This window comes from Rana temporaria, chromosome 5 (assembly GCF_905171775.1).
Source record: "Rana temporaria chromosome 5, aRanTem1.1, whole genome shotgun sequence".
Lineage (NCBI taxonomy): Eukaryota > Metazoa > Chordata > Amphibia > Anura > Ranidae > Rana > Rana temporaria.
Genome location: NC_053493.1, coordinates 290,381,275 through 290,407,656, shown reverse-complemented (window position 1 = coordinate 290,407,656; position 26,382 = coordinate 290,381,275). Strand labels below are relative to the sequence as shown.

Here is a 26,382-nt window from a genome sequence, read left to right as displayed (position 1 = left end):
TTGCCATCTCATGCTATATTGTAATTTTCATACTTCAAGTATCGTTTGTTCCCCCAAATGGGGCTATGCCTAGTGAAACCCTCCACTTGTTGCAATGCTCTCGCTTTGTTCGGTATTTTCTGCATTAGGTTATAAGTAGGGTATAACTTATTTGACTTGGCAAATCTCATCACCTCCAGGCACCCCTCCCCCGTTGCAGCCTGGAATAGGTGCACCACTGAGTCCACCAAGTTCAGCTCCGGATTGCTAGGGGGGCTCAGCACCCTAGCAATGTGTTGGAGTTGGGGTAGAAGCACACCTTAAGAAGAATTTGGCCACAGCATCCTGCTCATCTTGGCACTCTTCCATTTCTTGAACTCCATTCTTCAGCATTTTTGATGAGTTGCTTAACCTGTAGCCTACAAAGGCTCATGGAGAGTTGGTTCAGTGCTATCACATTCTCCTCCATACCTGGATTTACCAAGTAGTATTTTTATTTTATTGCTTTTGCTTCCAACAGTTTCTAGGTGGGGGGTTATCAAAACCAAAAGTATTGCCTTGTGTGCAATGTGGCCTAAAGTAGAACTTTGCTCACCTTCGATTCAGCGTTGTGGAGTCCAGGAGCTCCCCACCTCCCGCTAATATCATCAGCAACCAGGAAGGGACAAGTAGGCAAGTAACTTTAAGGCTCCATGTATAGTAGCTGCTGCTTCTGCATTAGTTAAAAATCCTGGCTGTTTGTCCATTTTATTTTAAAGCTAAAGTTCCACTTTAAGTCTACTTTATCATCCTTAAAGGGGTTGTAAACGTACAATTTTTTTTCCCTAAATAGCTTCCTTTACCTTAGTGCAGTCCTCCTTCACTTACCTCATCCTTCGATTTTTCTTTTAAATGTCCTTATTTCTTCTGAGAAATCCTCACTTCCTGTTCTTCTGTCTGTAACTACACACAGTAATGCAAGGCTTTCTCCCTGGTGTGGAGTGTCGTGCTCGCCCCCTCCCTTGGACTACCGGAGAGTCAGGACGCCCTCTACGTTGCAGATAGAGAAAGGAGCTGTGTGTTAGTGGGCGTCCTGACTCTCCTGTAGTCCAAGGGAGGGGTTGAGCATGACACTTCACACCAGGGAGAAAGCCTTGCATTACGGTGTGTAGGTACAGACAGAAGAACAGGAAGTGATAATTTCTCAGAGTAAATAAGGACATTTAAAAGCAAAATTGAAGGATGAGGTAAGTGAAGGAGGACTGCACTAAGGTAAAGGAAGCCATTTAGGAAAATAAATTGTACCTTTACAACCCCTTTAACTAGATTTAATATGTCTGGAATTCATTGGCAAACAGGCCATCTCTATTGAAGTGTTTGAATGGTTGTAGCACATCTTAGCTCATAGTATTACTGCAAACTGAGAAGGGTGCCATGCAGCTAAAGATAGCTTACTGTAAAATGCTTCCTTGCAATCCTAGTTTGTTGCCAAAATTGGCAGAGAAATTCCCCTCACTAGAAGTGTGTCAAGATGGGAGTCCTTTTAAGTGATGGGGATATGTTACTCTCGTACAAATCATCAGACGCATTAGGCTTGCATTACATTTAGCCCAAGTCTTTCCCAATGCTGTATTTGTATGTTAAATTACAGTGAATGTTTCACATTTATTGCAAAAAGTGTTTACAACAGTATAATTATGTAAAGGGAAACCATTATGTGCGTGTTTTATTTTTATTTATAGATTTTTTTTCTTACATGTTCAAGAGATGGGATGGGGCTGCACACATATTTCTGTGGTGGATATGACTAGATGTTTTTGATCAGGAAGCCAGTATAAATCAATGACAGGTTGATGCTGTTTGCATGTGATTGCTCATGAACTGATTATTTGTAGTTGGGAACAGATGCTCTCCTGAATGCAAAAGGTTTGTGTCCAGGGGCACATATCTATCTCTAACCTTAGGTAATCGCTTTGTGTGTGACTTTTCATGCGACTTTGGACACAGTGGCATCCCATTGTTTTCAAAGGCAACTGTTTGGATCTATGCAAAGACGCAGAGATGTTAAAAAGGTTCCTGCACTACATTGTTGCGACTTGAGTGCTAGAGGGTGTAAAGGTATGCCAGACCTTCGGAGCACATGTGCTGGTGATGTAACTAGCTGCATCCAGGGTGAATATCTCCTAAACGGTGCACGTTTAGGAGATATTCATTTTACCTACAGGTAAACCTTATTATAGGCTCACCTGTAGGTAAAAATCAACAATGGGGCTTTACTACACTTTAATTACTAATTTATTTATTGGGACAAACTAGGCTTTTTTGGCAATAGACTCTTGCAAAAAAAATTTGTTTTCATTTTCAATATTTTTATTCAGAAATTTTTGAAAGTACAAAATCAGCATTTGCCATTGGAACAAATATCAGTTGCTTGTTATAAACCCAGATATGTGTTCATGTCACAGAAGAGTACATGTTGATATTAAGCTTAGTATATCATCATCCACATATTAGACTTATGTTAGAAAATAAAAAGTGAACAATAAAGAAACACTGTATAACATGTAAAAGAAGCATCAAACAACGAGATTACACAATATTCCATTCCATCCCGGCACATCTCACTAGAGATATTCATAATTTGGGAGGGGAAATGCACACATATAATAGTCTTAGGGGAAACATTGAGAGGTGAACTCCCCCTCTACTACATCTGCTTGATGCAACATTCAAACTTAACTCCTATGTAGTCCCAAAGACCACAATTGGCTCGAGGGCCCATCGAGAGGCAAATTCAGACAGAAGGAAAAGAGAAATGGAAAAGCGATGATAAAAGGAAGAAATAGAAAGCAGTGAAGAGAGGGGTGTACCCTAGCCCTAAAGAAGAAAACTCCAGAGCCATTCTCATTTCATAATGCATCCAAAAGGTATTTAATCCAAGGGTCCCAATTTTTGTCAAACAAAGCAATTTTATCGTTCAAAATTGCAGACAGGCGTTTACTATTATCCATGATAGCTTAGATTTCAGCAGGTTGAAAGGGACCGTAGGGGACTTCCAAGACCTGGCTATGGATATTCGTATGCCTCTCTGTCCCCTTCACTGAGCGCCCCAACAGTGCCTGGAGAGGAGATTTTATGAGGTTAACTTGAGTAAGCAAGTATATAAAATTGTATGTGCGTATCCAGAACCTTCGTACTTTTGGGCATGTCCACCATGTCACACCCTTCTGAAGCACTGTGGGGAGGTACCTGGGACATGGGAGGCTATCCTCGCTAGCACTAGGGCTGCAACTAACGATTATTTTCATAATCGATTAGTTGGCCGATTTATTGTTTCGACTAATCAGATAATCTTAAAAAAAAAGTGTGGTGTACAATTTAGTTAATATGTAAAAAAAAAGCAATTTATTCTTAAAGCGGTGGTTCACCCTTATTGACAACTTTCCATCATAAAATGAGGCATAGTAGCGCGAGCTACAGTATGCCTGTATTTATTTTTTTAGTCCGGTACTCACAGTGCAATCCTAGCGAGACGATTCCGACTCCCCGCGGGGAATGGGCGTTCCTATCCAGAGGGAGCATGATTGACGGCCGGCTATGGCACGTCACGCTCCCCGAAGATAGCCGGAGTAGGTCTCGGCTCTTCACGGCGCCTGCGCACAGACTATGCGCAGGCGCCGTGAAGCGCCAAGTCCTATTTCGGCTATTTCCGGAGAAGCGTGACGCGCCATAGCCGGCCGTCAATCATGCTGCCTCTGGATAGGAACGCCCAGGAGTCGGAATCGTCTCGCTAGGATTGCACAGTGAGTACCGGACTAAAAAAATAAATACAGGCATACTGTAGCTCGCGCTACTATGCCTCATTGTATGCTAGAGGAAAAAAAAAAATTTTTTTTTTATTAATAGGGTAAACCCCCGCTTTAAATATTCATATGCAGTGGTAAATATAAATAACCAACTACAGTAGTTGTAATGCCTTTTATTACCTCCACTTTCTCTGGATTCAGATGCTGATCTTCCCTATACAGAGTCTTTAAAGTGATTTTTATTTAAAAAAAACTTGTTATACTTACCTGCTCTGTGTAATGGTTTTGCACAGAGCAGCCCAGATCCTCCACCTCTGGGGTCTCTCGCCAATGCTTCTGGCTCCTCCTGCTTTCAGAGTGCCTCAATAGCAAGCTGCAAAGTATAGTATAGAGCACCCATTATAGCAAGGTAAAAAAACTTCGGCCTTTAGATTAGAACCACTCACTTCCAGGACTACATGTCCCATGAAGCATTGCTCCTCACACTTTCACATTCACAAATTCTCAGGCACTTAGTGACATGTATGGATGGTGTACTGAGCTGTATGTGTGCTGCACTGTATTTCCTGATATGTAAACAAATAATGCATACTATATGCAGGCCAACTAATCGATTATAAAAATAGTTGTCAACTATTTTCATAATCGATTAGTTGTCGATTAATTGATTCGTTGTTTCGGCCCTAACTAGCACCATATACCACCTCAGCAAGACCTTATAATTCGCCTCCATCAATGAAGTATTAATTTGAATTCACACTGTACCGGCTTACTACACCAATTAACTTCCAGACTGGTTCTTAAATCTTCCATTTTTGCATATAGAATAACGTTGTGGCCAGTGTGTTTGTCGGAGTTCCTGCATAGATATTCCATTGATGTAGAGGAGGGTAATTCAGAGATGCGATTGTGTCGCCAAGAAATGTGCTATATTATAGATTATAGATTTTGGGGATGAAGACCCAGGGACAACGAAGAATTGCCAAACAGTGGAGTTAATGAGGTGTGTGGGGATTTAAATCCATGTGTGGCCAGCAATCTGTCCCACAGGTGTGATGAAAATGATAGTTGGTCCGTCTTTCCTCTTCATCCACATTTAAGTGGCTAATCATAGAGCTGCACGATTAATCGTTGAAGAATCAAACCCCCCCCCCCCGATCTTAAAGCATTTCCCCGATTCTCTACAGTATAAGGCCCCTTCCACATGGGGACGGATCCATTGCAGCGGGAGATCTCTCCGCTGAGCCGGCAGATGACAGGTCCCTCTCTGCTCACTGACCGGGGAGGGGCTTGTCGAGCGCCGCTGCTTGTCTATGGAGAGATCGGACGAAAACGGACAGCATGTCTGTTTTCATCAGATCTCATTCGATCCGCCAGGATGGATAGCAACATATCGCAGTCCGTCTGATTTTCTGATCGGATGTTAGCGGACATGGTCACCGCTGACATCCAATGCTCCATAGACAAGCATAGAGCACCCGTCCACCGAATAAACTGACAGGCGGACCTGAACGGTCCGCCCGTGTGAAAGGGGCCTATCAAGTAAAGAGCGTTCTCTGCTCACTTCTGACAGCTGACAAAAAAAATCCAGGCAGCCTGCCAAGTTTATGTCAACATGGGAGATAACTATAAACAAAGTAACATTCCTTTCTCGGGTCAAAGGAATGAACTTCGGTCTGTATATGAAGTCTAACCACTTAACGCCTGCCGCACGACTATTTACTTCCGCAAAATGGCACGGACAGGCAGATGGGCGTATATATACGTCCTCGCCTTTCCGCGGGTCGGGGGTCCGTTCCGGGACGACGGCGCGGCTATTCGTTTATAGCAGCTCCGTCGCGATCGCTCCCCGGAGCTGAAGAACGGGGAGAGCCGTATGTAAACACGGCTTCCCCGTGCTTCACTGTGGTGGCACATCGATCGTGTCATCCCCTTTATAGGGGAGACACATTTGATGACATCAGACCTACAGCCACACCCCCCTACTGTTCTAAACACACTAGGTGACGCCTAACACGTTCAGCGCCCCCTGTGGTTAACTCCCAAACTGCAACTGTCATTTTCACAATAAAGAATGCAATTTAAATGCATTTTTTGCTGTGAAAATGACAATGGTCCCAAAAATGTGTCAAAATTGTCCGAAGTGTCCGCCATAATGTCGCAGTCACGAAAAAAATCGCTGATCGCCGCCATTAGTAGTAAAAAAAAAAATGCAATAAAAATATCCCCTATTTAGTAAACGCTTTAAATTTTGCGCAAACCAATCGATAAACGCTTATTGCGTTTTTTATTTACCAAAAATAGGTAGAAGAATACGTATCGGCCTAAACTGAGGGAAAAAAAATATATATGTTTTTGGGGGATATTTATTACAGCAAAAAGTAAAAAATATTGAATTTTTTTTCAAAATTTCGCTCTATTTTTGTTTATAGCGCAAAAAAAAAAAAAAAACTGCAGAGGTGATCAAATACCACCAAAAGAAAGCTCTATTTGTGGGAAAAAAAGGACGCCAATTTTGTTTGGGAGCCACGTCGCACGACCGCGCAATTGTCTGTTAAAGCGACGCAGTGTCGAATCGCAAAACCTGGCCTGGGCATTTAGCTGCCTAAAGGTTTGGGGCTTAAGTGGTTAAAGATTATCTTTTTCTGACACTTGTTGCTCACAAGTTAAAATCTGTGATTTTTGCTAAATACACTTTAATGAATTAAAAAACTAAACAGTAATGTTAGCCCAATTTGTATAATATGAAAGATGATGTTATGCCGTGAGAATCGTGATTATTTATTCTAAGCAAAAAAATTGTGATTCTCATTTTAGCCAGAGTGCAGCTCTAGCTCAGGGTTCGACGAAATCCGGGCACCAGGTCGCAATTGCGACTAGAATTAGCGACCTGGCGCCTGGGGAAGGAAGCATAGGCCTGCAGAAGGCCGCAAAGCCGTGGCCTTAATTACCGGCCGGCTCGGCCGGACGTGATCGCACAGCAGGGGAGGTGGGGGCGCACGGAGACGCAGGATACCCCACCCTGTGTCACCGTGCGCCCCCACCACGCCAGCCGGCAATTGAGGCCGCGGCTTTGTGGCCTTCTGCAGGCCTATGATTCCTTCTGTGATCTGGCGCCATCTTATGGTGGCCGTTGGTATGACAGACAAGACAACCAGCAATGCCAATGGAGCTTCCCCTGTGTTTTCACTCCCATCTCCTTCCCTCCAATTAGAACCCCCAAACATTATATATATTTTTTATTCTAATACCCTAGAGAATAAAATGGCGATCGTTGCAAAACTTCCTGTTACATCGTATTTGCGCAGCGGTGTTACAAGCGCACTTTTTTGGGAAAAAATACAGTTTTTAAAATAAAACCACAGTAAAGTTAGCCCAATTTTTTTTATATTGTGAAAGATAATGTTCCGCCGAGTAAATTGATACCCAACATGTCACTCTTCAAATTTGCGTCCGCTCGTGGAATGGCGACAAACTTTTACCCTTTAAAATCTCCATAGGCGACGTTTAAAATATTCTACAGGTTGCATGTTTTCTCGCGCTCTACCAATCGCGGCGATACCTCACATGTGTGGTTTAAACACCGCTTTCATATGCGGGCGCTACTCACTTATGCGTTCCCTTCTGTGCACGAGCTCGGCGGGACGAGGTGCGTTTCTGGCTCCTAACTTTTTTAGCTGGCTTCTAGATTCCAAGCAAATTTGTTAAACCCTGCTCTAGCTAATCACTATATTAGGATATAGGAAGACTCCAACGACTTCCAGAGTGGCCTGGACTGTTTATGGAAACTGGTCAACAGGGCCAGCTGCGCTGCATAATGGTATTCAATCAAATCGGGTACTGCCAGACCTCCCCACAATTTTGATGTGTACAATGTTCGCTTGTTCACTCCTGGGTCTTTTTAATCTTCCCATACAGAGTTGGGGAGGCGTGTCACGCTGTGCACTGGGCTCTGGCAAGCAGCACAGTAGCAATTCACAAGGGTGGATTAAAGAGGCTGTTTGGACAGGACTTGTTAAAAGTACAATCTTGCTGTTTTTACAGCAAGATTATTTACTACTACTGCATGTTATTTCCCCCCAGTTCTGACAATGACTATAAAGTGTGTGTGTGATATATATATATATATATATATATATATATATATATATATATATATATATATATATATATATATATATAATTTTTTTTTTTTTTTTTTTTGCTGATCCGAAAATGATCCGATCCGTGACTCCTGATCCGAGGATCGATCCGATCCCTGAGTTTTTTGATCCGTTGCACCCCTAAGTACAATCGACTGAACCATGATGGGGATTATTTGACCATCTTTTGAGATACTCCAATTTTTTAAACATGAGAAGATAATTTTGTCTATAAAGTTTGGAAAGGGAAGGGGTCAAAAAGATACCTAAATACGGAAGGGCTTCAGGTTGTCATTTAAAGCAAAATGATCTTTGTAAAGCTGACTATGTGTGTTTATAATGAATAAGATCAGTGCTTGAGATTTGGAATGGTTCACTCGCAAGCATGTGATAGCCGTAAATTGTCATAGCACCAAATGTAAGTTGAGTAATGAGGTGACCGGGAAAAGAAAGGAGGAGTAGTATGTCTTCTGCGAACAAGGTGCACTTGTGCTCACGATCTCCACAGTAAACACCTGTATATCCGGATGACCCCGAATTTTGATAGCCAATTGTTCCAACGGCATAATAAACAATATGGGGGACAGGGGGCAACCCTGTTGCGTTTCTCTATGTAAATACTTAATTCTGTTTGTTATAAAGCCACTCGCAAGCTGTTAATTTTTATTTAAAAAATTTTTTCTTAATTTTTAGGTCCGTTTACAGATGTTGTCACCACAAACCTCAAACTTCGTAATCCGTCTGAAAAGAAAGTATGCTTCAAGGTGAAAACTACAGCTCCAAGGCGCTACTGCGTGAGGCCAAACAGTGGCATTATAGATCCTGGAGCCACAGTAACAGTTTCTGGTAATAGAGGATGTTTTAAAACATACATTTTATTGATACAATCTTAAAAAGTATTTTAAGTGTCTGTATACTGCTATTGCTCTTAATACATCAGAAACACACCTACAGCGATTTGCCTAGCCGAGCCAACCTGCCGCAGTTTAATGGTGGCGGCTGGTCAGCAAACAGTTAAATCAATGTCAGTGACTTGGTATGAGAAATTCCCAAAACAGCCTATTGGGTGTGAACCTAAACCGACCTTAAGGTCTCCGCTCCGGCATCTGTCTCCCTTTCTGTGTGTTCAGGTCAGGCTAGGCGTCCGCCCTGACTGCATGAAATCCACAGAACAAATAGAGAAAAATCTCAGCCACTGCACACCATACAAGTCCAGAGTGTGATAAGTGATCTCAGCCTAACTCCATTCAGGCCGCACCCTCCTGGAGGCTGAGGCAGCTATGCCTTATTACACACTGGGCCTGTATTGTGTACAGTGGCTGAGTCTTTTCTCTATTAGCCTGTTGGGTGTATTAGAGCAATGAAGTTGTGAAACGCTGCTATAGGGGAGTGTTTTAGAGGCTGATACCAACCCAAATACAGGAGCTTACATTAGTTGCATGAAGAAAATAATTTCTTATTGACTACATAGATGCAATCATTTTTTTTTGTTTGTTTTTCTTGCGTACTAATATTTGAACAAAAAATAATCCTCAAAAACGTCAAAGGAATGTCAAAAACTAAAACCGAAAAACTTCCATCAAAGTTATGCTTATTTATTAGAAATCCCCAAATAGTTCTATATTGTTAAACCATTGTAACAAAGCGGGTTAGAAACCAAACCCCAATCTCTGTGCTATTTGGAAGTGCACATAGCAGCCGATGAAAAGATACTGTATGAACGTAACTATGTAACATTAATTACAGAAATAATGAAAGATCTGAATAGATGGAAGGCAAACACACTAGCATGGTTCGGGAGAATTAATACCCTAAAAATGAATGTGGTACCCAGACTTTTATATATTCTGTAAACAGTTCTCATACAACTCCCCCGGATATTTTTTTAAAAAGATACGGAAAGCATTCATATCATTTATATGGAAGAAGGGAAATGCTAGGATAGCATATGAAATTCTATGTAAGAGTAAGGAAGAAGGAGGAGTTGGGCTCTCAGATATTGCATCCTATTATAAAGCGATGGCTCTGGTGTGTATACTGCACTGGTGCCATGATGAAGGTAACAGAGCATGGGTACTAATGGAGACAAATATGGAGGGGAGGAACTTGGCGGGGGCACCATGGATACCAACAAAGGCCAGGGGATTATCAGAATGGACATCCCCATTAACTCGGAACACACTGGCAGTATGGGATAGGATAAATCAACTTGGCAAATATGCCCCAAAAACATCCCCACTGGCACCACTGGGGGGTTACCCATGGTTCCCTCCAGGAGAGGAAAAAGGATTATTAGGCCCATGGGAATCGGAAGGTAACACAATGTGCCTGAGGTATGCACCACTGGGGGTGTAGATTTAGTATCAACACAAGGAGATATGGTAATGGCAGGATGGAGATATAGTCAGATGCAAAGTTTTTTTCTAGAAGATTAGACCCTGAAGTAAGAACTTTGAACTCCCTAACTATATTCGAAAAAACTTGTAGAAAGATATTAAAATTGGACCACTTACTGTCACTAATATATAAAATAATATGTAGTGAACAGAATAAAACAACCCCTTACTTTATTAAAGAATGGTAAAAAGAACTAGGATGCAGATTCCCCCCATTGTAATTAAAAAAAAAAATTACAATTACACATGCCACATCCACAAGCTCAGGAAAGTGCATATAAGTTTTTGGTTAGATGGTACCGCACCCCGGTGCGATTAGCTCAAATATATCCAACAAGAGATGACCGATGTTGGAGGGGGTGCGGGAGCAGGGAACATACCTCCACATCTGGTGGGAATGTCCAGGGATAAGAATCTTTTGGGAGGAAGTGTCACCATGGATGAGGAAAATGTCAGAGGAAACAATAGAGTTTACACCGTTACAATTCCTGTTCCATGGAACCACAAGAGCTATAAAAACTTATAAAAACAGCATTGTACCGCATTTATTAAATGCGGCCAAAAGATTAATACCAAGGTATTGGAAGCAAGCAATATGCCCCACAATTCAAGAATGGAAAAGGGAAGTAGTTATAATAATGGGAGCAGAAAAATGGATACATGACATCAGGCATAAACAGGAGAAATGAAAAAAAAAATCTGGGAAAATCATAACCAAGCAATAGATGGATAAAACCAAAAGCCTTATGAAGCTCGGAAAAGGAGATTGGAACTATAAAAAAGAAAGAGGGGAACAATCCACAGCTTTTATTTTTAATGGATTGGTGTATGTTAGTGTATGTTTTATATGTATGTATTGTTAATATGTCTAAGTAGAGAATGTGACACTAGAAGAATATGGGAAGGTGTCTTAACGATCCTCCTTACCTATTTTGGGGGAGGGAGGAACGTGTGGGTGTTTTTTTTTTCTTCTCTCTTTCTCCTCTTCCCCTTTTGGGGGGGGGGGGGGGGGGCGAAGATCCAAAAACACATCATTTAGAAGGGAATACTACAATTATAAATAAGAAGACACATATAAATATAACATCTTAAACACAACTCCTTGTTTTTTGGGGGTGTTTACCCCTCAATAAATAAATATAAGAAGGCACAGAGGAAACATAATAAATATCACGTATATAGTATTAGGAATACATATATATTAATACATTCTTTATAGTCACAAACACTTTCCTACCGTTCTCTCCCCCCCCCCCCCTTTTTTGTTTTTGTTTGGGGAAGATTCGAAGAAACCACCATATAGTAAAGGAAGGTAGTATCGAGCTGCCTTTTAAGTGTCAAGGCATGTTAAATGTTATATGTAAAGAATTTTTTTTAATAAAAAAAGAAACCAAACCTCAGTCTTCTGGTCTATAAAATATATTCTTAATGGCTCTCAATGATCAGGTTGTTACTAACAACAGATATGTGCAGCCATTGTTGCATCACCATTTTAAAATTTTCAATGCAAAAGGTCTTGACAGCTATACCTGGGGGAAAAAAGTTTGTATCAGCTATAAGAAACTTGTTGAGAACTGCTTGATGCTGTTACTGGCAACTGATTTGTGCACTAAAAATATGCATGCAAACAAGTCTGCATTGATAGTGGGAAGTCTGGCAATGTGGATGCTGATTTGAGAGTGCTTGCACCTGTAGTGAATAGTGCTCCTTTCAACCAGCAGTTCTCTTGAGACTGGGTTCATGCTATTGCAAATTGGATGCGGGATCCCCGCATCCAATCCGCAATAGCAGGAGAATGTGAATGTCTCTCTATGGGGCCAGTTCACTTATCTCTGATGCAGCTCTGATGTAAATTTGCACAGAAATTCCTGTGCGTCTTTTGGTCCGTTTTCAGGTCCAAATTCAGCCCAAAATTCGGGCTGATTTCGGACCTGAAACGGTGAACCAGGACGCACAGGACCCCTGCTGTGAGCCGCACCGGCATTAGGTGTGAACCGAGCCTAAGGGCCCATTCACACCTGAGCGTTTTGTAGCATGAAGCCTGATGCTATAAAACGCTAAAGAGGAAAAAATCCGTTATTCTCAATGGAGATGGTTCACATCTCCACTCCAAAACGCCTGAAGCTCAAACGAGTTCTGGACCCTTTTTTGTCGCTCGAATTGGGCTGATTTGGGCGTTTTTGAACATTTGTATTCCCATAGAAACTAATGGAAACGCTCAATGTTTCTACGGGCGTTTTGTCGCTTGAATCTGTTCTGTGAAATAGAATATTCTCCCAGGAAGAAGATAAAAAGAATCTACAAACAGCAACAAATGATGAAAGAGATGATCATTCGACGAAGTTCTAAAACGTCAGACAACGCTGTATGCAAATGTGCAAATACGCGCGACAAAACGCGTGACAAAGTGCCGGAAAAAACGCTACGCTCGGGTGTGAATGGGGCCTAAAGCCTCTTTTTACATGGTGCACCTTTTGGCCGAATAATTAGGGTTTGCATAATCAGAGAAGAATGGGACGAATGTCAATTTGTGACATTGAGCCTGTTAAGTTTAGCTATATTTACAAACGGGAGCTTTCCTGACATATGATGGATCTACAGGCAGCCGAGTGAAAAGGGACTTGCGTCTGTTTATGTTAGACTACCTCCAATCATGTTTAGGTCCAGAGAAATGGTAACGGTCACAGACCTTTTTTATTTTCCTGGGCAGAGTCGATCAAATGTGTACATCTACCTGCCTATAGACTTGTAAAATAAAAATCAGTGCGCCACCACATAAATATCCATAGGGATAAAGTGTACTAATAAATGCAAAAAAACGTATATAAAAATAGTAAATTGAATATCTATGAGGTTGGTACATTCAAAGTCTCAAGCAAGCAATTAGGGATCCAATAAATCAGGATTCATCAGAGCAACTTCAAAGTTCCTAGGATCCGCAAATACAACAGAATAAAAACTCTTCTGCAGGTACAGTAAAATTTTTTGTTCATCAAAGAAAAAGAGGCAATCACCGCCGCTTACCAGATCTGTTGGATCTCAGGTTATAGAGATCAGAAGGGCATGTCAGAAACATCATCAACCAGATAGGGATAAGCATCGGAGGATTCCAGTGAAGGTACAGATGTCCCATCCGTGCTATGCAAAGCACCTGTTTCAATGGATCTTACACATCAAATGGGTATCCAGACTTGCTCACAGTGTCGGTAATGTTAATAAGGGCAGAGAAGGAGAGGCTTCATGGTGCAGTTTGTTTAAAAGGTTTATTTCTCAAAATCCAACATAACACCAAACAAAGTTCAAAAAGCACCGCCTCGGTACATATCGTGACCAGCTCAAGCGTAATGATGTCTAGGATAGTGACTCCACCCAATGCATTTCCCCATACAAGGATTCTTCAGGGAAAGGAGATTGTTTCCAGATGTCAAACACCACGCTGTTTAAATGTCAAAAAGGGTGCAAACCAAAAGAGACACCGGAAACAACAACGGAAGATATTGCAGTTGTCACCGGCGTAACCTATACACAAAAGCGTGCAGCCAGATTCTAAAGAGCAAATTACTTGCACTTATCATACGGGGGTCCAGGCTGCACATCACATTTATATGAGCAATTGTCTTCTCTTGGCGGGGGATTGATCAACTTGGTACATTCCCCCTGCCCATAAATGGTCAAATTGCGAGACCGGTCACTGCTGCATCCCCTCTGATTGTGCAGGATGACTGGTCTTGTCACCATTTGTGACCTATCCATGAGGCCAAGTTCACACTATTGCATGTTTGGGGACGCTGGAACAATCATGTGCCATGTGCAACAAGCAAGAGAAACGTGTCGCTGTTGAACAGATGCATGGGAGCGCCATCAATTTTTAACAGGGCCCCCACGCATCAGCAAAAAGCCCATATTTGTGCGCATGCACGCTATTCCCTGCAGCATTATTTTTAAAAAGGGTCCCTCTTTTTTGGGGGACCCCATTAAAATACAGGGACTGTCCTACCCGCAGAACACAGCCACACAAGTGTGAGCTCAAACATAATATTCTGTGAGCTCACACCCTGGCGTCATGGGTTAAGTAGGCTGTTCTTTATAACAACACACTAAGCTGTGGCACATACAGGTGACACTGTCATGTAGGAATAGATGAAAATTCTTCCAGAAGTCATCCCTTCATACAGGACAGCCTCCTAAATATACAGCAGCCATTTCCATCCAATATGGATGGAACAAGAATAAAGTCTCTGTAGAGTAATCAGCTGTCACAAAATAACAACAATTTATAATTAATTCCTCAGAATCTATATCCCTTCACCACACCACGTAGGATACCGCTCCCTAAGACCCCTTTCACACTGAATCGTTTTTATAGCGTTTTAGTGTTAAAAATAGTGCTATTAAAACACTCTTAAAACGCTCATAAAACGCTCTCCATGCATCTCAATGGACCCTTTCACACTGAGTCCTGCAAGCAAAATGTTTGGAGCAGCTTTTGGGCACTGAAAAAAACGCCCCTCTCCATTGAAATGAATTGAAAGCGCTGTAAAAACGCCTTACCCTTTCACACTGAGGCACTGCAAAAACACCCTAAAACGTTAGGGTCTTAGCGGTGCTTTACCAACACATTGCAGATGAGGCTTCGCTTGAATAACGCTTGAAAAACGCTCCAGTGTGAAAGGGGCCTTAAGATTTTTACACTCACCAGAAACCAGGTGAAAATCGGCCTTAACTACTTGCAGACCAGCGCACACACTTTTACGTTGGAAGAATGGCACGGACAGGCAAATGGGTGTACAGGTACGTCCCTTTAAATTTGCTGCAAGCTCGGTGACCGTACCCGCGGACTCTATGTCCGCCATTGTCCTGCGTCACGGAGCAGGAGAACGGGGGAATGCCTGTTTAAACAAGGCATCTCCCTGTTCTGCCTAGTGACAGAACACTGATCGTCTGCTTCCTCTCATCGGGAGCAGTGATCACTGTCATGTCAAAGTAAGCCCTACCCCCCCAGTCGATAACCCCTTCCCTGACCGTCACATTTATACAGTAATCGGTGCATTTTTATAGCACTGATTGCTGTATTAATGTGAATGGTCCCAAAATAGTGTCAAAAGTGTCCGATGTGTCTGCCATAATGTCGCAGTCACAATAAAAATCGCTGATCGGCGCCATTACTAGTAAAACATATTTTTTTTATAAAAGTGCCATGAAACTTTAGTCACCTATTTTGTAGACGCTATAACTTTTGCGCAAACCAATCAATAAACGCTTATTGCCAGTTTTTTTTTCATAAATATGTAGAACATTACGTATCGGCCTAAAGTTTTATATATATTTTTGGGGGATTTTTATTATAGCAAAAAGTAATAAAAATTCTATTTATGTTTTATAGTCCAACAAATTAAAACCGCAGGTGATCAAATACCACCAAAAGAAAGCTTTATTTGTGGGAAAAAAGGACGTCAATTTTGTTTGGGAGCCTCGTCGCACGACCACGCAATTGTACGTTAAAGCGACGCAGTGGCGAATCGCAAAAAGTGGCCCGGTCATTTTTTCCAATCTTGTATTGTTCCAATTTTAGTGAGCCTGTGTGAATTGTAGCCTCAGTTTCTGTTCTTAGCTGACAGTAGTGGCACCTGGTGTGGTCTTCTGCTGCTGTAGCCCATTTGCTTCAAAGTTTGATGTGTTGTGCATTCAGAGTTGCTCTTCTGCATTCCTTGGTTGTAACGAGTGGTTATTTGAGTAACTGTTTCCTTTCTATCATCTCAAACCAGTCTGCCCATTCTCCTTAGACCATAACAAGGCATTTTCCTCCACACAACTCTCACTGGATACTTTTTTCTTCTGATCATTCTTTATAAACCTTAGAGATGGTTGTGCATGAAAATCCCAGTAGATCAGGAGTTTTTGAAATACTTGGACCAACCCATTTGGCACCAACAACAATGCCACGTTCAAAGTCGCTTAAATCCCTTGCACCCCCCCCCCCATTCTGATGCTCGGTTTGAACTTCAGCAAGTCGTCTTCACCACGTCTAGATGCTTAAATGCATTTAGTTGCTGCCATTTGATTCACTGATTAGCAAATTGTGTTACCAGGCAATGGAACAGGTGTACCTAAATAAAGTGGGGTGTGTGTGTGAAAATAAATTATACAGTGTATGTATGTGTGAAGAAATGCAGTAAAGTGAGAATGCTTTGATAAATATACATTGTTTGTTTTATATTTACAAAATGCATAGGGAACAAACAGAAGAAAAATCCTAAATCAAATCAATATTTGGTGTGTCTACCCTTTGGCTTCCAACCAGCATTAATTCTTCTAGGTACACTTGCGCTAAGTTTTTGAAGGACCTCGGCAGGTAGGTTGTTACTAGGGTTGTCCTGATACTAGTATCGGTACCGATACCAAGCATTTCCCTGAGTACTTGTACTTGGGGGGGAAAATGCTCTGATGCTTCACCCGATACCTGACTGTCCCTGTATCCTCCTCCAGTTCCCCCATCCGTGCTGCTCTCCCCCTCCACGCTTTGTGTCCCACTCTGTGCCACTGCTATCCTCCTCCGTGCTGCTCTCCCCCTCCATGCTGCTGCTGTCCTCCTCCATGCTGCTCTCCCCTCCATGCTCCGTGTCCCCCCCCTCTGTGCCACTGCTGCCCTCCTCTGTTCTGCTCTCCCCCTCCATGCTCTGTGTCCCCCCTCCGTGCCACTGCTGCCCTCCTCTGTTCTGCTCTCCCCCTCCATGCTCTGTGTCCCCCCTCCGTGCCGCTGCTTTCCCCCTCCGTGCTTGGTGTCACCCTCCATGTCCCCCTCTGTGCTCCGTGTAACCCTCCATGTCCTCCTCGGCCCCCTCTGTCAGGATGGAGAGCGGCGGTAGGAGCCGCTAAACCCGGGTTCCTACCTTGTTCGAATGAACAGAGTCAGTGATCACTGACTCTGTTCATTCATATAACTAAAACATTGTAACATGTGTTTAGGATGCCTCTGTCTCCTGTCCATTCATTTTCAGTGCAGCTGAGAAATAGACTGGGGAATCTGTGTCCTTAGTCCCTTTCTCTGTTTCAAAGGGGAGATGTCAGAGGTCTGTTAAGACCCCTGATATCTCACCAAAGACCCCCCAACAGGGCTAAGAAAAAAAAGTATTGCAATACATAATAAAAATAATTAATTGTAAAAAATAATACAAATGAAAATAAAAAACACACTGACATCACCCCCCCCCCCCCCCCCCCCCCAAGAAAGCATTGTAAAAAAACAACAACAAATTGTGAAAAATTAAAATTGCAAAATAAAAAAAAAATACAGTTTATATCCCCAACTGTGCAGCCCTTTAGCTGCAGTGGCCAGGGTTGTACACATATTTCAACCGCAGCAGGAGTTATATGTCCTGTCGTGGTTAGTGAGTGTAGCACCTGCCAAGCGTGACTTCTCTGCCTTTTGGCTAAGATCAAGTGTAGTATCTGTTCTAGGGCCAAAAGAACTAATCGATTAATCGACAACTAATCGATTATGAAATTAATCGATTATGAGAATTGTAATCGATTAATCGGCCAGTAACATAATGGGGTTAAAAAAACTAAAATTAGCCCTTTATAGTACAACAAAGGTGGTCCCTGGATCTGCAGGACTGACCGGTCAGAATCCAGTCTGACAACGCCACGGCCGTGGGGCACGTCAATCATCAGGGAGGCACACGGAGCTCAGCTGCAGCAACGGAGGTCGCGCACATCCTTCGGTGGGCCGAAAGGTCCGTTCCGGCTCTGTCGGCCGTGTACATTCCAGGAGTGCAGAATTGGCAAGCCGACTACCTAAGTCGCCAAACACTAGACCAAGGGGAATGGTCTCTACTCCCGGTGATGTTTCTGAGTCTGTGCCAAAAAGTGGGGCACTCCAGACGTGGACCTTCTAGCGTCCAGTCTCAATCGGAAGGTGCCATGGTTCGTGGCCAGGTCGAGGGACCCGTGGGCGGACGCGTCAGACGCGTTGGTGGCGCCTTGGGGTCACTATCATCTAATTTACGCCTTCCCTCCTCTGAAGCTTCTTCTGACTGGAAGCCGAAGGGATTCCAACAATCCTGCTCGCCCCAGACTGGCCGCGCCGTTTCTGGTACGAGGACCTGGTCCATCTGGTGGCTGACGCCCCCTGGCGTCTACCCCTGAGAGAAGTTCTTCTGTCGCAGGGTCCGATCCTCCATCCTGCTTTGCAGTCGCTGGCTTTGTCGGCATGGCTGTTGAGAGCCAGGTGTTAAGGGATCGGGGCCTATCAGGCTCGGTGGTTTCTACCATGCTGCGTGCACAGAAGTCTACTTCATGGAGGATTTACCATCGTATGTGGATGGCCTGCATCTCTATGTGTGAGGAGATGGGGTGGCACCCCTGTACATACGTGGTGTCCCGCATTCTTCTGTTTTTACAGCGGGGAGTGGATCAGGCTCTCCTCTTCAGTACGGTCAAGTGTCAGATTTCAGCTCTGGCTGTTTACTTTCAGCGACCATTGGTGCGCACGTTTGTGCAGGGGGGCCCAACATGTGGCCCCTCCTGTGCGTCCTCCACTGCCCCCATGGGACTTGAATTTGGTCCTCTCGGTGCTTCAAGATGCTCCCTTTGAGGACATTCGGAGGATCCCTTTGTTGACTCTGTCACAAAAGGTGGTTTTTCTGGATTACATCGATCAGACGGGTGTCTGAACTGCCGGCCTTGTCCTGCAAGACTCCCTACTTAGTCATCCATGAGGATAAGGTGGTGCTGCGGCCGCAGCCTTCTTTTCTCCCCAAGGTTGTTTCGGCTTTTCACATTAATGAGGACATTGTTCTTTCATCATTATGTCCTAGGCCGAAAAACCAGAAGGAGGCCACTTTACATTCCCTGGATGTGGTTCGGGCTCTTCGAGTGTACTTGTCTGCTACGACTCCGTTCTGGAAGTCGGACTCACTGTTCGTGTCGGTGAATGGTCCTCAAAAAGGGTCTGGCGATCTCGTCGGCCACCATTTCTAGATGGATGGTGGTGGATCCGACAGGTTGTGCTTCAGACCTATGCCCTAAAGGGGCGGGCGCCTCCCTTTCGGGTTAGGGCGCATTCGACCAGGCAATCGGTGCCTCTTGGGCTTTCCGACATCAAGCCTCTGTGTTACAGGTGTGTGAGGCAGCGTCCTGGTCGTCGGTCCACACTTTTTCAAAGTTTTACAAGGTGGACGTGTGTGCATCTTCTGATGCCTCCTTCGGCCGCAAGGTGTTACAGGCGGCAGTTTAAAGTTGGAGTTCCTCCGTTGAGTAACTCCGGTTTTGTTTGGGGTGTAAGCTTGGTTGCTGTGTTGTTTTTCCCACCCCTCTAAATTTTTGACACTGCTTGGGGACGTCCCTAAGGTCAAAGGCTGCTGTGTCCGTCCATGAACGGAAGAGAAAATAGGATTTTTGTACTCACCGTAAAATCCATTTCTCTGAGTTCATGGACGGACACAGCACCCACCCCTCCTTTGTTTGTACTGCTTGTTACAAACTGAGGCTGCTAGAGCAGGGTGTGGGTTATACCCGGGGAGCCATGCCCCCTGGGAGGAGCTGCACTGAGGAAAGTGTTGTTAACACTTAAAGTGCTTTTTTTCTGCCTAACTCTCCTGGAAGGAAGCGGATATAACTCTAAGGTCAAAGGCTGCTGTGTCCGTCCATGAACTCAGAGAAATGGATTTTACAGTGAGTACAAAAATCCTATTTCTCTTCCGTTCATGGACGGACACAGCAGCAATTGACCTTAGGGTATTATATCCATTTCCCTCCAGGAAAGACTAGGCAGAAAAACAGCACTTCAAGTGTTAAAACGCTTTTCAGTACAGGTCCTCCCAGGGGGGCGTGGTCCCCCGGGTATAACCCACTCTCTGACTCAGCAGCTCCAGTTTTTTTCTGCCTAGCGTCAAGCGTAGACATGGCCTCGCTGGAGTCCATGTACTCTGCAATTTTTTTGCGATTTTTTTTCGCTTTTATTTTGTTTTGTTCCTGCATTTTTTGATCCTGAGATCTATCTATCAACTGCCGACTGGGTGACAGGCTGGATCTTGATCCTTGTAGTCCCCCCATGCTCGGCCCTCAGCTCAGCTCTGGGTTGTCCACGACATGCCCCGTTGCTCCAGGGGTGGCCGGGGAACTACATGTTCCAGGGCACACATATGACCGGTCTCTATGGCTTTGTCACAGTGTGTCTGGCTGACAGCCATGCCGTTTAGCGGACGTTGGTTCTGTCCGGAATGCCTCCAGCCGGTGGTCGCAGGACGGGTAAGTAGTGGCCCCTTGGGGGGGGGGGGGGGTCCGCCTGGGGCTCTGTCACTACGGGGGCTGTGCTGCTGTGTGGTGCTATTCATTTTTTGTAGTGCCTTTCCTTTTTCACCATTAAAGGCTTACTTTTTTAGGATTTGTTGGTGTGCGGCTGTCCATACCCTGCCTTCAAGTTTTTGCCTCATGCATTGCAGGCACCCACCTGTTTCTGAGTGAACATTGATTGCTCAGGTGTGCACCTGGAGCAGCAGCTTCTCCCTTCTTATTAATTTGTTGTACTGGAGTTTCTGTGTGTGCTGGGCTGTGTTTTCTGCTGTGTCACTGTTGCTTTAAACACGTGTATGGCCGCCATTTTGCAGCCCGCGAATTGCTACCTGAGGGACGGCGCAGAGCGGACAGTGCTTCAGCAGCACTACAGCCTGGCCGGGTGGTGAGTTACCTGGGGGTCCCCTGCTCTCTGTTTTGCGGCCGGGAGGGTGACCTGTGGGTCTCTGCCTTGCAGTACTAGGGCGGCATAGTGGTGGGTCAACATGGTGTCTGAACAGAGGCTTCTACCCCAACCATGCCTGAGTTAACCCTTAGTGCCCCTTCCCCTACGGTCTCTGTAGAGCCCATACGGCAGCCCCTTAGGCACTTATCGCCAGGATTGAAGTGAAAAGCGGCCAGAAGAGGGGTAAAAACCCCCTCCCTGCTTCTGGGGATGGCTCTGACACGGAATCAGACCCTGCTGCTGGCTCTGGTTCTGTCATGTCAGATGTTGCAGGCTTGGCCCACACGGTTAGTGAGGATGACTCTGCTTCAGGGTCAGCGCTTGATAAGGCGTTTTGTTGGAGCTTTTATCACTGCGGTGCGGGATACTCAAAAACTTGAGGACGGCGGAGACATCAGAGATGCCGGTCCCTTTTGGGTTCCGCACGCCGCCCCGCACCGCAAAAGTGTTTCCTTGTGTTCCTTACCTGGACAAAATATTATACAAGGAGTGGGATCGGCCGCAGAAAGTTTTTGATGTACCAGCGGACCCCCCTGTGTCCAGACTGAACAAGTTTACCTTTTACCTGTGGAAGGGGCTCCCGCCTTTATGGACCCCGCAGATCGGAGAGCTGAGGCTGTGGCCCGCTCCATGTTCACAGTAGTGGGGTCGGCAGTGAGACCGGTTTTGGCCGGAGCTCTAGTGTCACAGACAATTACCGAGCGAGCAAAGTCCCTGCTGCAGGAGCTGGAGGCGCATAATGCTCCTGAGCTCTGTGTGGGCCTGGCTGACCAGTTAGTGCAGGGCCTGCAGTTTGTCTGTGAATTGGCCCTGGATACGCTCCCCTTGGTCTCCAGGGCCTACGCGGTGGTACTATGCCACCTTGTGTGGCTAAAGTGTTGGTCTGCGGACCAAACCTCTTAAGGGTCCTTAGGAGGACTTACCTTTGAAGGGTGTACGGCCTTTTGGGGAGTTCCTGGTTGACATCATTATAGATGCTACAGGGGGCAAGAGCACTCTGCTCCCGCAATCTGGGAAGGGTAAGGAGCCTCGTCATAAGCAGGGTCCCTCCTTTACCTCCCCCAAGCGTTTTTTTCGCCCCCAGGTGCGGCAGGAAAACATTTTCCAGGGTGCTAAGGCGCCCGCTGTAGATCAAAAAGCGCACCTGGTACCGCAAGCCCAACAAGCCTGCTTCTGCATGTAGGTCTGCCCCCGCCAGACACTCGCGAATGCGCGGCTCGGTAGAGATCCCTCTTTCCGATCGCTGGGTTTGCGAGGTAGTTTCCTCGGGGTACACGACAGAGTTTCTCTCTTGTCCACCAAACAGATTTTTCCTTCCAGCCTCCAGCACGCCGGGTGGCCCTGTCAGGGGCTGGTCAGGATCTGCTGGTCAGGGAAGTGATTATACCGGTTCCTTCAAGGGAACGGTTTCAGTTTTTTTTTTTTTACTCCAATCTGTTTGTAGTCCCCAAAATAAGGAGGCGTTCCGTCCAATCCTGGACCTCAAGGCCCTTAACTCTTTTGTCAAAGTGCAAAGATTCAGGATGGAATTGTTCGCTCGGTAGTGGCGGCTCTCCATCAGGTGGACTTTATGGCGTCCTTGGGTACTCAGGACACGTACCTGCATATTCCCATACGCGCGAAACACCAGAGGTTTCTGCGTTTTGCGGTCGAAGAGGACCATTTTCAGTTTGTGGCCCTCCCCTTCGGCCTGGCTTCGGTACCACGAGTTTTCACACTGATGCTTGCTCCGATTCTGGCCCTGCTAAGGCAGCGCGGAATCACTATTGTGGGATACCTGGACGACTTTCTCCTGAGAGCTTCTTTAAGCTCAGACTTAGAAGAGCATGGGTTCATCACCTGTCAGCCCCTCCAAAAGATTCAGGTGGCTACTGGATGTCCAGGAGTAAATGTTGGTTCCGTCCTAGCGACTGGAATACCTGGGGTTGGTCCTGGATTCCTCAGAAGCAAGTTTTTTTCTCCCGACGGAAGAACTCCAGACACTGCAATCTGCGGTGCAGCGGTTTGCGACCCAGCAGTGGTCGTCGCTTCGCCTTTGCAAGAGAATTCTGGGTCCCATGGTAGCCTCTTTCGAAGCGGTTCCGTATGCCCAATTCCACACCCAAGTGTTACAGAAAGAGATTCTGTCACGTTGGGACAAGCTCCCTTCGTCTCTGGATTACCAGATATTGGTGAAGTGTGGCCTGGTCAGGTCCTCCCTAGTGTGGTGGCTGACATCTCTGGTACTTCGGACCGGGAAATTATTTTTGCTGTACTATCGGACAGTGGTCACGACGGATGCCAGCCTCTCCGGCTGGGGGCGTTCTGGAGTGTCCAGTCAGCCCAGGGCGCTGGACTCGGGTGGAGTCCCGCCTGCCAGTCATATCATGGAGCTCCGGGCTATCAGGCTGCGTCTCCCCAAGTGGTTTCTGGGTCTGCAGGACCATTCGGTCAGGATCCAGTCCGACAACACCACGGCCGTGGCGTATGTCTACCATCAAGGGGGCACGCAGAGCTCGGCTGCGGTGGTGGAGGTTGCACACATCCTCCGGTGAGCCACAAGGTACGCCCCGGCTCTTTTGGCCGTATACATTCCGGGGGTGCAGAGTTGGCAAGCCGACTACCCAATTGCACCCGGAAGTGTTTTCAGAGTTGTGCCAAACATGGGGCACGCCAGGCGTGGACCTTCGGGCGTCCGTCTCAATCGGAAGGTGTCCCGTTCCGTGGCCAGGTCAAGAGACCATTGGGCGGACGCGTTGGTGGCACCGTGGGGTCGCTATTGCCTAAATCTACGCTTTCCCTCCTCTGAAGCTTCTCCCTCACCTGTTGCGCAGAGTGGAAGCGGAGGGGGATGCCAACAATCCTGGTCGCTCCAGGTTGGCTTCGCCTTTCCTGGTACGCGGACCTGGTGCGTCTGGTGGCAGACGTCCCTTGGATTCTACCCCTGAGAGTAGATCTTCTGTTGCAGGGTCTGATTTTTCCTCACCCTGCTTTACAGTCGCTGGCTTTAACGTCATGGCTGTTTGAAAACAGGAGCTGGAGGTCCGAGGTCCGTCGGACACTGTGTTCTCTACCATGCTAATTGCACGGAAGTCTACTTCACGTAGGATTTCGTGTGCAGAGATGAAAGGACACCCCCGCACATAAGTGCTGTTCCTACAGCGGGGAGTGGGTCAAGCTCTCGCCTTAAGTATGTTTATGGGTCAGATTTCGGCCTTGGCTGTTTATTTTCAGCGACCGTTGGCGACGCACTCCCTGGTGCGTACGTTTGTACAGGGAGTCAGGCTCGTGACCTTCCTGTGTGTCCTCCACTGCCTCCGTGGGACTTGAATTCGGTCCTCTCGGTGCGTCAAAAGGGCTCCGTTTTAGGACATTCGGGAGATTCCTCTTTCTCTCTGTCCCAGAGGGTGGTCTTTCTTAGTAGCCATTACTTCGGTCAGACGAGTTTTATATCTGGCGGCCTTGTCTTGCAGGGCTCTTTTATAATGAGGACATTGTTTTACTATCCTTATGTCCTCAGCCAAAGAACTCAAAGGAGGCCACGTTGCTTCCCTTGGACGTGGTGCGAGCCCTACGGGCATACTTGTCTGCTACGGCTCTGTTCTGGAGATCGGACTCACTGTTCATGTCAGTGAATGGTCCTGAGAAAGGTCTGGCGGTCTCGTCGGCCTCCATTTTCTGGTGAATCAGACAGGTCGTGCTCCAGGCCTATGCCCAAATGGGGCGCCTCCCTTTCTGGTTACGGCGCATTCGACCAGGGCGGTTGGTGCCTCTTGGGTTTTCCGCCATCAGGCGTCTGTTTTACAGGTGTGTAAGACAGCGATCTGGTCGTCAATCCACACCTTTTCAAGTTTTACAAGGTGGATGTGAGTGCGTCTGCGGATGCCTCCTTTGGCCGCAAGGTTTTTCAGGCGGCTGTTTCAGGTTGAAGTTCCTCCGTTGAGGAACTGTGGTTTGTTTGGGGTGAATGAAGCTTAATTGCTGTGTTTTTTCCCACCCCTCAAATTTTTTGACACTGCTTGGGGACGTCCCTAAGGTCAATTGCTGCTGTGTCCGTCCATGAACGGAAGAGAAAATAGGATTTTTGTACTAACCGTAAAATCCATTTCTCTGAGTTCATGGACGGAAACAGCACCCACCCCTCCTTTTTTGTTTGTACTGCTTGTTACGAACTGGAGCTGCTGAGTCAGAGAGTGGGTTATACCCGGGGGACCACGCCCCCTGGGAGGAGCTGTACTGAAAAGTGTTTTAACACTTGAAGTGCTGTTTTTCTGCCTAGTCTCTCCTGGAGGGAAATGGATATAATACCCTAAGGTCAATTGCTGCTGTGTCCGTCCATGAACTCAGAAAAATGGATTTTACGGTTAGTACAAAAATCCTATTTTTTCCTTGCATGTTCCCCTTAGATCTGCAGCAACTGCACTTCCAAGTGCACTTGCAGTGCAAAGTGTTAGTAAATAACCCCCAGTGTCTTGGTGTTGGGAAGACTAAACTGCTCAGGCAGAATCTGAAGTATACCTGTGCTTTGTTGATGCATGGCAAAGCAACAGGGGTGCAGGGATGACATTAGGGCAGATGCAATTTTGAGGCTTGACATTTTTGGTGTCGCTTATAAAGTTGTAGGCATTTTAAAGCATCTTCAGGCCTAAAATATGCATTTTAATGTGTGCAAAAGGTCGGTTGAAGTGCTGAACTGTCTCTTTGCAGACATTGAAACATTAGTCTGTTTGCACCAAGACTATGAGCATGCAGTGAAATGTCTGTGTAACAGGAGAAGGTTGAATATGTAGCTACTGTTGGGGGTCTTATGTTATGACTTGGAAGCCCCGTACACACCATCTGAAAATCTGACGACAGATCGTCCGTTCTGTTTTTTTTTTTTTTATTTACATACTAGTCGCACATCGAAAATGGAGAGGTTACTAAAGATATGAAAATTATCGTATTACAGAATAAAAAAATCAGAAGTGGTGACGTGTTGTAGTGAATTTCTTTTGTATTTTAGGATGACAACTTGTACTGATTAAACCAAAATCGTACGATCTGGTATCATACAAGGAAAAAAATTTGTGTTTGTCCGATTAAATAATAGCGGATGAACTGTCGTAAATCGGCTCTCGAAAGCTCTGTACTAATGATCCAATTATCGTACGATCGATTTTGAAAGCGTTATTTGTCCGATTTTTGGATTGTGTGTATTGTCCTTAAGGCCCCTTTTACACATGCTTTCTGTTTTTTGTTTCATCAGTTCAGTTTAACCGTTTTTGTTTTATTTTTTTACTATTTGATAGATACATGACAGGTCCTATTTGGGGGTAGAGCATTGTGTGCAAGAAAAGGGACAGGAGAAAAGCAGTATA

The 26,382-nt window shown here is 45.4% G+C and overlaps 1 protein-coding gene and 1 pseudogene across 1 annotated transcript in view; both read left to right on the top strand.

Annotated features, from left to right (window-relative positions):
- VAPA (VAMP associated protein A) overlaps window positions 1-26,382 on the top strand; it is a 90,200-nt gene that overhangs the window by 27,191 nt on the left and 36,627 nt on the right. Inside the window, exon 2 of the mRNA XM_040353960.1 lies at window positions 8,600-8,752. Within this exon, the coding sequence (XP_040209894.1) occupies window positions 8,600-8,752 (153 nt within the window). The remainder of the gene's footprint in view (window positions 1-8,599; window positions 8,753-26,382) is intronic.
- On the top strand, window positions 17,713-17,834 carry LOC120942213 (annotated as a pseudogene).